At 33.5% G+C, this 13,719-nt stretch overlaps 1 protein-coding gene across 3 annotated transcripts in view; it reads right to left on the bottom strand.

Moving 5' to 3' along the window:
* The window catches only part of LOC18104259 (disease resistance protein RUN1), a 64,755-nt gene extending 60,695 nt beyond the window's left edge, over nucleotides 1-4,060 (bottom strand). For all 3 annotated transcript variants that reach the window (XR_008057093.1, XM_052446415.1, XM_052446416.1), the window contains exons 1-2: nucleotides 3,829-4,060; nucleotides 3,127-3,701 (exon numbers count right to left, since the gene is read on the bottom strand). Coding sequence is in view for 2 of the 3 variants with exons in the window: in XM_052446415.1 (XP_052302375.1) it covers nucleotides 3,127-3,629 (503 nt within the window). In the remaining variant the exon portion in view is untranslated. The remainder of the gene's footprint in view (nucleotides 1-3,126; nucleotides 3,702-3,828) is intronic.
* Between the last annotated feature and the right edge of the window lie 9,659 nt (nucleotides 4,061-13,719).

Genomic DNA, 13,719 nt, shown 5'->3' with positions numbered 1-13,719 from the left:
TAATTATTAATTTTACTTTATTATTGCATGATTTGTGTTTAATTTTTTCCATTTATTTTGATTGTTATTCTAGAGTTTTTTTTTTTAATTTATTGTTTTGTTGTATTGGCATAATTATTGAATAATTACTTGAATTCTAATTCTTAATGTTGAATTTACCGTAGAATTAGTAATTGAAAATGTTGGAATAATTATTAGTTTTACTCTATTATTGCATGCTTTGTGTTTAATTTTTTCCATTTATTTTGATTGTTATTCTAGAGTTTTTTTTCTATTTATTGTTTTGTTGTATTGGCATAATTATTGAATAATTACTTGAATTCTAATTCTTAATGTTGAATTTACCTTAGGATTAGTAATTGAATATGTTGGAATAATTAGTATAGATTGGGTAAATTGGTTGTGGCTATTGTTAATATGTGCAGGTTTGTGGATTTGGGTAGTATCCGGTATAGGGGAGGTGCTGTCGAATTATTTTTTTACATTTGAATTTAATTATATAATTATTTGTATCAAATTGTGTATATGCGTAGAATGAAAACCAGAGTTGGTCGCTCAAGTGCGGTCGCAGCTAGTTCGTCTAGCAGCGAGGATGATATTTCCTTAGGTGCCTCTCAAGAAGAGGCACCTACACCACCTGCGCCGTCAACCGATGATGCCTCTTCCAGCGGTACTTCACAGCGCAGAGGCGGCGTGCCTTCGTAGCGGAATCAATTTACCCGCAAGTACGAGGCACAGTAGAAGGACGACCTTTTAATGTAAGTTTGTTAAGGTTTTAGTTTTTTTTTTTAAATTACAACATAATTTATGAAGTAATCACTATTGAATTTATTTCATTTATTTTCAGGTTCACAAACATTGAAGCCGCCCGAGTAATATAATCGGCGTTTAAATCGTCGATGGAGATTCCATTGTTTCAATGGAGTCAGATATCCAAGCATCCTGAATGGATGCCTCAAATCAATGCATGGTTTAACAGGTTTGAGGTTGGTATTAATTTATAATTTTCAGCTTATTAATATAATTGTAAATAAATTATTATTTTTATTTAAACTTGTTTATTTATACACAGCACAAATTCTGCTGGGACAGTGAGCATAACACTGTTGTGAGGAGGGTGTGGGAAAATCACGCGGCAACTAGGTAAGATCGAAAACAATACAGGATTTTTTTTAGACAAAAATTTATGTTTCGAAATGTAATTTTTGGTTGCGTGAAGTAGGTTGCGTGATTTTTGGTATGAAGCACAGAAAAAGGCAAAAAAAAACCGCGAGGGATAGGGGTTTCCAAGGCTGGAACGATGTTGCGGTTTGGAGGGATTTCAAACCGATATACATCCCGGAAGATATATGGCCGTACTATCTTGAGCACGTGACGTCTGAGCGGTTCACACGACGCTCACAGTCCAGTGCTGGCAACCGGAATCGGCCAATTCATGGCGGGGTGACAACGCACACTGGCGGCTCCGTTCCGTTTGCTGCACATGCGAAACGGATGGTAAGATTAATTTAAATGAAATATATCGTTAAATTCAGTTGTTGTTAATATATCTTTTTTCATTATAGGCTGCGTCTCTTGGACGTGAGCCGAGCCCGATGGAGCTGTTTGTGGAGACGCACGTGCGGAGTCAAGACCGCCAGAAGGGGGCGCAACAGTTTGTTGATAACCGTGCTCAGCATTTCGTGGTATGTTGTTCAACCATTTTATTTTGTAAGTTATTATGTAAGTTATTATGTTTATTGTATTGAATATGATGATTACTTTTTTTTTTTCAGGAGACCTATAATAATCGGTTGAGGGAGAGATACGGGGACGATACTATGACCCATCCGGAATTTGATCAGGATTTGTGGATGGAGGTTGGCTCGTCAGGTGGACCCGATAAAAATCGGGATTACGGGCTCTCCAACACTACGGCCGACAACTTGCGGTCGACCCGTAGTGTTTCAACCGTTGGGAGCTCCCAATCTAAGGAGTTCGTGGCTTTGCAGCAACTCACCGAGAAATACGATAACCTAAAAGCGGAGTACGCACAACTCAAAGCGTCTCATGCACAACAAAGAGCGGAACAAAGAGCGGAGTCTGAGCAACTCAAAGCGTCTCAAGCACAACAAAAAGCAGAGTATGAAGCGGCTCATGAACAGCAAAAAGCAGCTTATGAACAGCTTCACGAAATGATTATGAAATTGTCAAATAGCGGAACATGTGCGCCTAATCTTTTTTGGTCGTATAACCACCAGCCTCCACCAGGATCTCCTCCTCCTCCTCCAGCTCCATCATCTTTATATTAATTTGTAATCAACATTATTTACCTTTAAAACTTCATTTAATATTTTTCTTGAAACATATTCAGTTTGTAATGAATATTATTTAACTTTGTTTTTTTTTATGTTTAATATAAATTTTATTTGCATAATTGGTTTGTATTACAATTAATTTATATAGTTTTATATTATATATCCTAAATAATTTTTTAAAAACAAATTAAGAAAAAAACTATTACCAAGGATTTTACCGATGGATGAATTCGGTCGGTATTTTAAACACTCACCGACAGACTTACCATCGAAATTAATCCGTCGGCATTTAACAGTAGCTTCCACAATTACCGACGAATTTACAGACGGACATATTCTGTCGGTATTTCATACACTCACCGACGGTTATTTTCCGTCGGTCAATCACAATATCCCGACGGACTAAAAATTCGTCGGTATATTTCAAGCGGGAATCTTTTTTTTTTGGCGCGCAAATTCCGTCTGTAAAACCATCGGCAAATGGTTTTTTTGTTTTTCCGACCGATATAGCGATGGAATGGGGAATCACCGAAGAAGGAAAAGCCGACGGACGTAATCCGTCGGTGATGACGTCGGTAAAAAAATCACCGACGAACTTCTAATCACACACCGACGGAATTTTTCCGTCGGTAAAACTGTGAAATCTTGTAGTGTAACATATTCTACATCAAATAAAGAAATGATCAATTACTAATAAAAATATATTATTGGATATTAAGTCTTTTAGGAAGTACATAAACTAAATAATAAAATCTACAAGGATATCAAACTAAGACATGTGAGACAGTAATAACTCCTTCCAAAATAAATATAAAAAGGCTTAGTTTACCTGTTCCGTACATCCCAGCCAGATAGATTGGCCACTGTGGAGAGACAATCACTCCAGCATTTTACCTTGTCCAGATTTCCCGAGTGCTTTTCCTTATGCTCAATGAACGCCTTCTTATAATCCCCTGTCTGATCCGCTACCTCTGATGGATCCACATCATAAAAAACTGGTAGAACAGTGTGCCCCATCTCTTTCATGCACTGAACAATCTTGACAAGCTCATCTAAGCACCATGATGAAGACGCGTAATCTCTTGAAAACACAACGATTGAAAATCTTGAATCTTCGATGGCCTGCCAGAGAGCAGGTTCGATGGTCTTTCCTCTCTCTAGCCCGCTATCATCCATGTATACATCGATGCCTCTTTGTTCCAAATTAGAATATAGATGGCTAGTAAAGTTATTCCGTGTGTCTTTGCCTCTAAAACTAAGGAAGACATCATACTTCCATTGGGGAGGAGAATAAGAAGATGAGGCTGCTTTCTGCATGCTGGATGAGGCCATGGGAATCCCAGTAGCAATAAATTACTACTGATTTATTCCTTCTAGTCTTCTTAACTCTTAACTAGCCTTCTCCTGAGTTCAAACATGAAACAAAAAGTTAAGAGCAAGAGATTTGGCAAACTCAAGCTGGAACATAATTCTACTAAGAAACCAAAATTTCCACTCAAGTTGTACACTAATGCACGTAGCAGAGACAAACCGTGTGGGAAGAGTTGAGTAGAGAGGTGACAGATCTAGCCGAAGCCCAATTCTTTCTTCTTCTAGCCTCCTCGCAACCGTGTAACTTCCAGATCCCCCTCTCCCTCTCTGATTTTTCTCCTCTCTGCCACCCTCGATCCTTCACTCTCTGTTTCTTTTTTCCGGTTTCTTTAGAGCAGAAACTCGTACCGGTAAACGTCCTGGATGTTTTCTTATGAGATAGTGAAGAAGATTGCCTTTCGATATATGTTTTATTTTTTCAATTGGAGCAGAGTATTTCTGTTTTGAAGTGTTTTCACGTATCGTTTCAGAGTTATATATATATATATATATAAAATTTAAATTCAAGATAAATTATGCAATACAAATACAATGCTAAACAAATATAATTTTAAAATTTAAAATATTTCTAAATAGTCAAGATTAAATAGATCTTTAACTTAAAGTAATTCAACTTAAACAAAATATCAAAATATTATGAAAGTAAAATGTTTTAACACAAATATTTTAAATATAAAGTTAGGTCAATGTTATCAAGGCTAATGGAATCTAAAGCATCCCTTGTTTTGCTCAAATTCCTATAAAGTATAAACATGAAAAAAAAAAACATAAATATAAACCATATATATTAGTGATAAATCTAATTTTAAAAAATTAATATCATTGTTAATGAAAATAGTAATAATAATTTTCAATATTATTATTAATATCATTGTTATTGAAAATAGTAATGAAAAAGAGCTTTTTATACTTCGATGGTTTAATTAATTAAATTGAACAAGGTTCAATTTGATTCAATGGCTTTTCAAGAGCGGAACGGAACATGTGGAATGAAACCGGAACATTCCGGCAAAAATTTAGCCAAAAAATTCAGAACGGACCGAGATTTAAAATGAGATGAAAATTATTCCGTTTTATTCCGTTTTTTGAATTGGTATGGAATGTTTCGGCCATTCCGGACGAAACAGAACATAATTAACAACCTTGCATAATACCTAACATACTTTACATATAGAATTTCTAACTATCAAGTAGTCCGTGTATATTTTGTTAAAAAAAAGTAATTCTAAATAAATATTTCAAAAATTAAACAATACTTAATAGTTAATTTGTCCATGTATATTTTTCTGTTATGATCTATAAGCAAAAATCAATGTATGATTGATTGATTTCTGTCAACACATGTCAAGTCTACTTGAAAATTTCCAAACGAGAATTGGATTTTTCTTTCTTATTGCTGGCAGCCTGGCACCTTCCTAGCAAAAGTCTTGGGAAGTGCCTCCGAAGTCAGAAATGAAACATCAAAGAATTTTCAAATGTTATGGTTTTTTCAGCTACATTGTGACTTATGGGAAATTTCCTGTGATGTTTAATGAATTTTCTTGGAATTTCTTCCCTCCCTCTCCGACTCCAATATGGTAAATGTCCTGTGATTTAATAGAAATAATTGTGTTTAATAATTATTTCTATTAAATAAAAAAAAATGATATAAAAAACAAAATGACTGTGGAAAAATAATGCATCTAGATGTGAACAAAAGATTCTTCTAAAGTAAGACTAGATATGTGGCCCGTGCTATACCGCAGGCTCACCTTTTATTTTTATTAAAAATTTGGGTTCTGATGCTGGCAGGACCTATCGCTATTTTGGGTCCTGCATATTGCCAAACTTAAGGCTATTTGGGTATTACACTGGCAGCATTAAAGTCTATTTTGGGTCTTATGCTGCCAATGACCCAAGGTTATTTTGGGTGCTGCAGCCTACGGGACCCAAGGATAGTTGGGTCTTGGCGCAGCCCAAGCGCCACGTGTGCACTTTTTCTGCCAGTACACAGGCAGGCAATCCAAGCGCCACGTATGCGCTTGGTCTGCCCAACAAACAGGCTAGGCAGACCGAGCGCTAGGTGGCCCAGGCCGGGGGCATGGCCAGTGGGTGTGGCCTGCCCAGCGCCAGGTGTCCGCAACCCTAGTGGACGCGCCTCTAGCCTGGCGCTTAGGTCCTGCAGGCTACAGCCTCTCCACATGCCCCCACCAAATAGTCCAAGGCTATTTTGGGTCCTATTTTTAATCATTCTTCAAAAAATGTATGGTGTCTCTTCGATGGTATTAATCATTTTGTTTCAATTTACTACTGATAATAATAACACTAATAATAATTTATAATTCTACCGTCCAAATCAAATCTATTATTGTTTTTTAATAATAGTAATATTTATGATATTAATAATACTATTTTTAATTTTAATACTTCTAATTATAATAAAAAAAATATTTATAATACACATAATACTATTTTTAAATTTAATACTTTTAATTATAATAAAAAAACATTAATATTTATAATACAAATAATAATATTTCTAGCACAAATAATAATATTTTTAGATGAATTTTTAGAATTATGATAAAAATAATAATAGTTGGCACCTGCCACCGCAAGCTAGCGCGCAACGTGTGCGCTTGGACAACCCAGTACACAGGCAAGTAGCCCAAGCGCCACGTGTGCACTTGGTTTGCCCAGCACTCAGGCAGGCAGCCCAAGCACCACGTGTCCCCACGTAGTAATTTTTAATTTTATCTTTCAATTCAAATTTACGGTTGTTTTTCAATATTAATAATATTATTTTTCTAATCTAGTAATTATTTTATTAATAATATTAATTATTATAAAAATAATAATATTTATAACACTAAAGATAATAATATTAATTATTATAAAAATAATAACATGGAGTTGGTCATGGTCACGTCCAGGTTCAACAAGGCGTTGGACGCGGGCGCGTCCAGACCCGACATGGGGTTAGACGCCGACGTGTCCAGACCCAACCTAGAGTTGGACGTGGTTGCGTCCAGACCCAACGTGGGGTTGGGCGCGGACGCGTCCAGGTCCAACATGTGGTTGGGCGCATGTAAAAATATTGATATTTATAACACAAAATATAATATTTTTAATATTAATACTTTTGATTATAATAAAAATAATAATATTCATAACATAAATAATACTGTTTTGAATTCCAAGAATATTGATAACACAAATAATATTTTTTTTATATTAAACTTTGAATTATTATAAATAATAATAATATTATAACACAAATAATAATTTCTTTAATATGAATACTTTGAATTATTAGAAAAATAATAATATTTACAACGCAAATTATAATATTTTTATATTAATACGTAGAATTATTGAATATTTTTAATAATACTATATCGTGGGCTCACTTTTTATTTTTATAAAAAATACCATAAAATTTTATAATAGAAATAATAATATGCTTTCAATATTAATAATAATATTTTCTTTCAAATTTATTAATTGTTTTATTAATAATATTAATTAAAATAAAAATAAGAATATTACTAAAACAAATAATAATATTTAGAATCCTAGGACCCAGAAACCTTGAGTCTTGATGAAGGACCCAAACCACAGGCAGGCAGCCCAGCGTCACGTGTGCGCTGGGCTGTGCCCAGCATTGAGGCAGGAGCTCGAGTGTCACGTGTCCCCACGTGGTTTTTCTTCGATTGTAATAAAAGTTTTTAAAAATTTATTAATGATGATGACGATGATAATAATAATAATAATAGTAATTTTAAATTTTACCTTTCAAATCAAATCCATGGTTGTTTTTCAATACTAAGAATACTTTTTTTCTAATTTAGTAATTATTTGATTAATAATATTAATTTGTATAAAAATAATAATATTTATAACACAAAAGATTATATTTTAATATTAATACTTTTGATTATAGTAAAAATAATAGTATTCATAACACAAATAATACTATTTTTAATTCCAAGAATATTTAGAACACAAATAATAATATTTTTTAAATTAAAACTTTGAATTGTTATAAAAATAATAATATTATACACAAATATTAATATCTTTGATATGAATATGTTGAATTATAAGAAAAATAATAATATTTAGAACACAAATAATAATATTTTGATATGAATAACTTGAATTATAAGAAAAATAATAATATTTAGAACACTAATAATGATATTTTTTATATGAATACTTTGTATTATAAGAAAAATAATAATATTTCAACACAAATTATAATATTTTTTATATTAATACTTAGAATTGTTGAATATTTTAAACAATACTACGTCGCGGGCTCACTTTTTATTTTTATAAAAAAAATATCATAACAATTTAGAATATAAATAATAATATGTTTTCAATATTAATAATAATATTTTATTTCAAATTTAATAATAATAATAATAATAATAATAATAATAATATTTCTTACACATGAATCATCTCAAACGCCACGTGTGCGGTTGGTCTACCAACACACTAGCAGTCAGCCCAAGCGCCACATGTGCGCTTGGTCTGCCCAGCACACAGGTAGGTAGCCCAAGTGCCCAAGGCTGGGCAGACCGAGCGCCAGGTGACTGCGGCCTGTAGCGCGGCCAGCGGGTGTGGTCGGCCCAGTGCCCAGGCTTGGCAGCCCAGCGCCAGGTGTCCGCAGCCCAAGTGGCACTCGGGTCCTGCAACCGCAGCCTTACCACAAGCCCCCACCAAACAGTGCAGTTCACAGTGAATGCACTCACAATCTACAGTACCCGCACTACAGTGTAGAACAGTGCAATCTACAGTAAATTCACTCACAATGCACAGTAGTCCGCGCTATAGTGAAACAAACAGTGCATATGCCCTTATTATCCTTTAAACTAAAACTAGATGGATTGAGCACGCAATCTTTAAATCTTTATACAAATGAACTTAAGGTCCTGTTTGTTTTTGCATTTTAAAAATGTTTTTGAAAAAAATTGAAATTTTTTTTTAATTTTTTTCTTTGTTTTAAATTAATATTTTTTTGTGTTTTCAAATCATTTTGATACGCTGATATCAAAATGATTTTTAAAAAATAAAAAAACATTATTTTGATGCATTTCCGAGTGAAAAGCACTTTAAAAAACAACCAGAACCACACTCCCAAACACACCCAATTTAGAAAACCAATTGGCGTAGCACATAATAGGAGGAAAGCTTACATCATGGATATTTTTAGAGAATAGGTATAAGCAAGCAACAAAGCAAAACTAGGACTTTATGTAAATTATATGATACGGGTGGAATCTAAAGATAATAATAAACAAAGAATACATATTTTTTTATGAGCGAAAAGGGCGGCAGATATGAACCTTAAATTCACTGATTTATTCTCTCTAATTAATAATACTGAAGTCTACCTCTTTAAAAGGTTTACAAAGCCTTAAATAGGCTAGAAACCCTATCTTAACTACGAAAAAAAAAAAAAAACAAAAACTTGAAATTACAAAGGAAAAGATAAAATCTGAAAGAAGTAGGAAATCCAAAAATAACAAGGAAAATCACAAAAATTATCAAAATCAGGGCCTCGGACGAGATTCTTGAAATCTAAAGATCTGACAGTCAGAGTAGCGATTCCATATTATTTTGAGGAAAGCAACCTCAGGATACTCTTGTAAACATTTAAGCACGATCCAACGGTCAGATTAAAAGTTATGGTCTCTTGAGCCTAAACCTGTTCCAATGGTCCATAAATATATTTGCTACACCATTCATATAATATGTCCAGAGCAGATCCTCATCTAATTACGACAGAACCACATCTGACTACTCAAAATCATCTATTATCATAAGCCCAACTATATCATTATATCCACAAAAACATGTGCATATTGGTAGAGCAGCCTCAAGTTTTATTAGCAAAGTGAGGACCAGCATGCGATCCAACTTTTTGTTTAACAAATATGCTTCATTCTTTTCAACTAAACATCATGCTTTGAATAAACATCGTAAGTTTTGTGTGTTCTTGCATGGTAGAAATGCGAAATTGCATGTTCTAGAAATTGTAGTTAAATTCATAAATGTTGTATGGTAAACGATGGCGTGTCTAATTGTTGAAGGGGGGAGGCAACTATTCTTATGGTATTGAAGCACAGGGTGATATGTATGGAACATTTGCAAGAAAATTTAAAATTAATAACTAGTGCTGGAAACACAACCCTAATCTAGTTTGAAGGGGGGTAAAGAACAAAAGAATAGCATTTGCATGAGGATCGGTAAGAAAAATGAAAAACTTTAGGTTACTCAATACATTTAGAATCCATGAATCAGCAAGTAAAATGAGAATCAGAAATTCCATGAATCTATTTTGCTAATTTAAACACTGAGCCATTAATTAACAGCTTAATTGAGCCATTTGATTTTCTTAATGATGATATATATTATTGATCCTTCAGAAATGAGAGGACCATTTCACTTTTGCCTGCAAAAAAAAGGGCCGGGGCTCTATGCACTAATGGTATCACTTTCGAAACTTTTCGACACTCTTTTTTCTTGCTTCACTTGGTGCCATGATCTTCTATGCCTCCAATTTATATTTTTATTTAAAAAAAAAAGTGGGCTATCTAATTAGAAAAGAAACTGAAGGTGGGCGCCGATACACTTTTAGCCAATGAATGAATTTGAGGATAGTTTAAATGTGTCAGCAACTTTGAGAACTCATCAATATCAATTATTTACCAATCAGTATCAAGACGTGCAGTGGATCTGTTACCATACTTGAGAGCCAATTGTATACCATTTGGCGTTTGCCCATGAAACAGCACATGAATCCAAGGCCGCGAGAGTTTACTTTACCAGGAAATTCTATTTTTGATATTGACCTTGTTCAGAAGCTGAAGGCCTGTGACATTCATCAGACCTGCTAGTTTTATGTCTCGAGGCTGATACCTGCAGCTCTATATGGGTTTCATTCCTCAATAAATTGATCAAAACCAGAAAGTTAACTACACTTCAAGTGAGCTTCCAATACCTTCATATGGTGTCTTGTTGTGCAAAAATCATTCTTTTATAAGATTACAATCAGCTTGAAGGTCTCTTATAAGACTTGGAGTACTCTTCTTCGAGATTTTAAAACCGAAACAGTGCATGTTTTTTCATCACAAAATGTGTAATGTAGTTGATAAGTTCATTTATAATAGATTTGGGATTCATTTGAAGATATTCAAGTGTTTCTATGGATGCTTTGATGCATAATACATTTGAAGATATTCAAATTATATGATTTCTAGCATAACAAATGGGTGTACTTGTTCTATAAAATGAACATAATTTTCCATTTGAAAGAGAATAATTAATGAAGTGGATTCAATATGGGATCAATGATTGATAAAATGATGCTGCAACAAGAGCATCAAAGTTGCAGACGCAGTTGAAATGGCAATTTGGAGATAAAGCATGCATGGGAAAGAATGTGCCTCTGATCAATGCAATGTCTCCTTGCCACGCTATTTTTTAACTGGTTGGCTAACGTCCTCATGTGCACAGGGCTGAGAGGACTTGGTTGAGGTTATTTGCTTTTCTGTTTCGCTGTTAGGTACATCCTCAACACTAGTGGACACCGAAAAATTATTTTGAGTAATATTTAGCTCAGCTATATGAAGCAGTTTGCTTGCAAAGTTAGAAATAGAACAACATCTAAGCAAGAGTGATCTTAGCAGACATGAGAAACTGGCCTCTGATGAGAAATGCAAGTATCAAAATCCAGTTTCCTTCTTGCACTAGTTGACATGGCATGCATGTGGATTCAACTCTGTTTCTATGGCAGTTTCTTTGAAAGATACAGGAGCTATAGGCGCTGCGGAATAATATTTGCTGGATTGATTAATTTGATGTTGCTGTGCTTGATGAGGCAGCACCTGTACCAGCTTTTGAAGGCCTGTCTGATGCAAGTGGCTGGCGTTGTTATGTGTTAAGGGTCCCCTCGATATTGTCTGATGCAACTTCACAGCGATTACTACCAGACATGAATGCTCTAAATTGAAGCTGAGAAATCCATGTTTTGTTGAGCTTGTTTATCATTGGAGGTGCGATCATATTGGGGTTTTTGAACTCCCTATCATATATAGCCGTAATGATGTACGGTTGAGCCAAAGTAGTTTTCAGCTGGTTTACTAACGATGAGAAACTTTGCAACATCTTCTCCATCAGTTACAACACAATTGACGCAGAACTTATAACAGTGTGTCTGAGAAAGCAAAGCAAAGGGAAAACTTTTAAGTGTATAATAAAATTTATAGACATACAATTTGCAGATTTGTGAAATCAAATTTTTGTTTTATTTGGATGGAAGCTTACCATGGCACATGTTGTAGTCTGTAGCTGATAGGCATATGTTGGAGCGGAGCGGAATGATTAGGATTAGGATTATTAATACTCCTTGGATGGTTAAGATTCCTTGGGCAACTAGATTTTCTTGGGAGGTTTAAGGTCTACTATAAATACATATTATGTAACTCTATTTCAACATAGTAAAAAATAGAAGCTCCTCGCTCCTGTGAATGTAAACACGTTGCCGAACAACGTTAAATCTTGTATTCTTTCTAGTTTTTTTTTCATTGCAATATTCATTAATAATTGCTATAGGTTTTTCACAACAATTGGTATCAAAGTCTGTCTACGATATTAGGGATTTCTTCTGCAAAACTCAACATGCTTAAAATAGTATATTTTGAGAAAAAATATCTTTTGCTCAATGGGATGGTATAAATAATATCCAACTGACTCTTTTGGATATTCAACAAACTTATAATTATCTGACTTAGCTCCTAACTTTTTAAATACTATATGCTTCATATAAGCGTTACATCCCCAAATCTTTAAGTATGACAAGTTTGGTCTCTTATCATTTCATATCTCATATGAAGTTTTATCAACAAATTTTGATAAAATCTTATTTAAAAGGTAACCAGTAGTTTGCAAGACATATCCCTAAAATGAAGGTGGAATGTTTACATAACTCATTATAGACCTTCTCATATCCAATATGGTATGATTTCTCCTTTCAAAAACTCCATTAAATTATGATGTTCTAGGACGTGTCTATTATGAGAGAATCTTATTATCTTTTAGATAATCTTGAAATATTCGGTATAAGTATTCACTACCTCAATCCGATCAAACTATTTTAATACTCTTTTCAATTTGTATCTCAACATCATTTTTAAGTTATTTGAACCTCTCAAATGATTCTGACTTTCATCAAATACACATGATCATATCCAATATAGTTATCAATGATGAAACATGTATATCAATCTATGACACGAATCATTATTGGTCCACATATATCTGTATGTATTAGACCAAATAATTCAATTGATCTTTCACTCTTTTAGTAAAGAGTGTTTTGGTCATCTTAACCAATAAACAAGCTTTACATGTTTCATATGATTCATAATCAAAAGGATCAAATATCTTTCTTTATGTAACTTAATTATTCTTGTTTTATTGATATGACCTAGTCTACAATGCCATAAATAATATAGATATTGATTATCTAATATGTTTTTCTTGCTATTTATATTGAACTTGTGCATCTCAAGATCAAATATGTACAAACTATTTGTATAAATACCAGATCTGTAATAAACATCATTATTATAGAAGGAACAACATTTGCCTATAATAATAAATTTAAATCCATTTTAAAAATATATACGATGGTTCTAAAAAAAATACTAGAACATAATAACAATTATAAGTTCTAATATCAATCTATTTGGTAAAGTTAATGCAACAACCTTTGCTTTATTACCAATTTGTAGGTCCACTTTACCTTTATTCAATAATAAACACACATGAAGCATAAGCTTCAATAATATTTTTAGCTTTCATGAATATAAGATAATATTTGTAGTTCCTCCTTTAGTGGCTTTCCTTGCCACAATGATGACATATACCCTAAACTGCAAAACCAAGTTAACGCTTAACTCATGGTCCATGACAAAGCTTTATTGGCCTAATTTATTTAAAATAATCAATCATTCTCAACATATAGGTGTTCATTGAGGAACCCTTTTTCATCTTA

Source organism: Populus trichocarpa, chromosome 13, assembly GCF_000002775.5.
Source record: "Populus trichocarpa isolate Nisqually-1 chromosome 13, P.trichocarpa_v4.1, whole genome shotgun sequence".
NCBI lineage: Eukaryota > Viridiplantae > Streptophyta > Magnoliopsida > Malpighiales > Salicaceae > Populus > Populus trichocarpa.
This window is presented reverse-complemented; position numbering and strand designations above follow the sequence as displayed.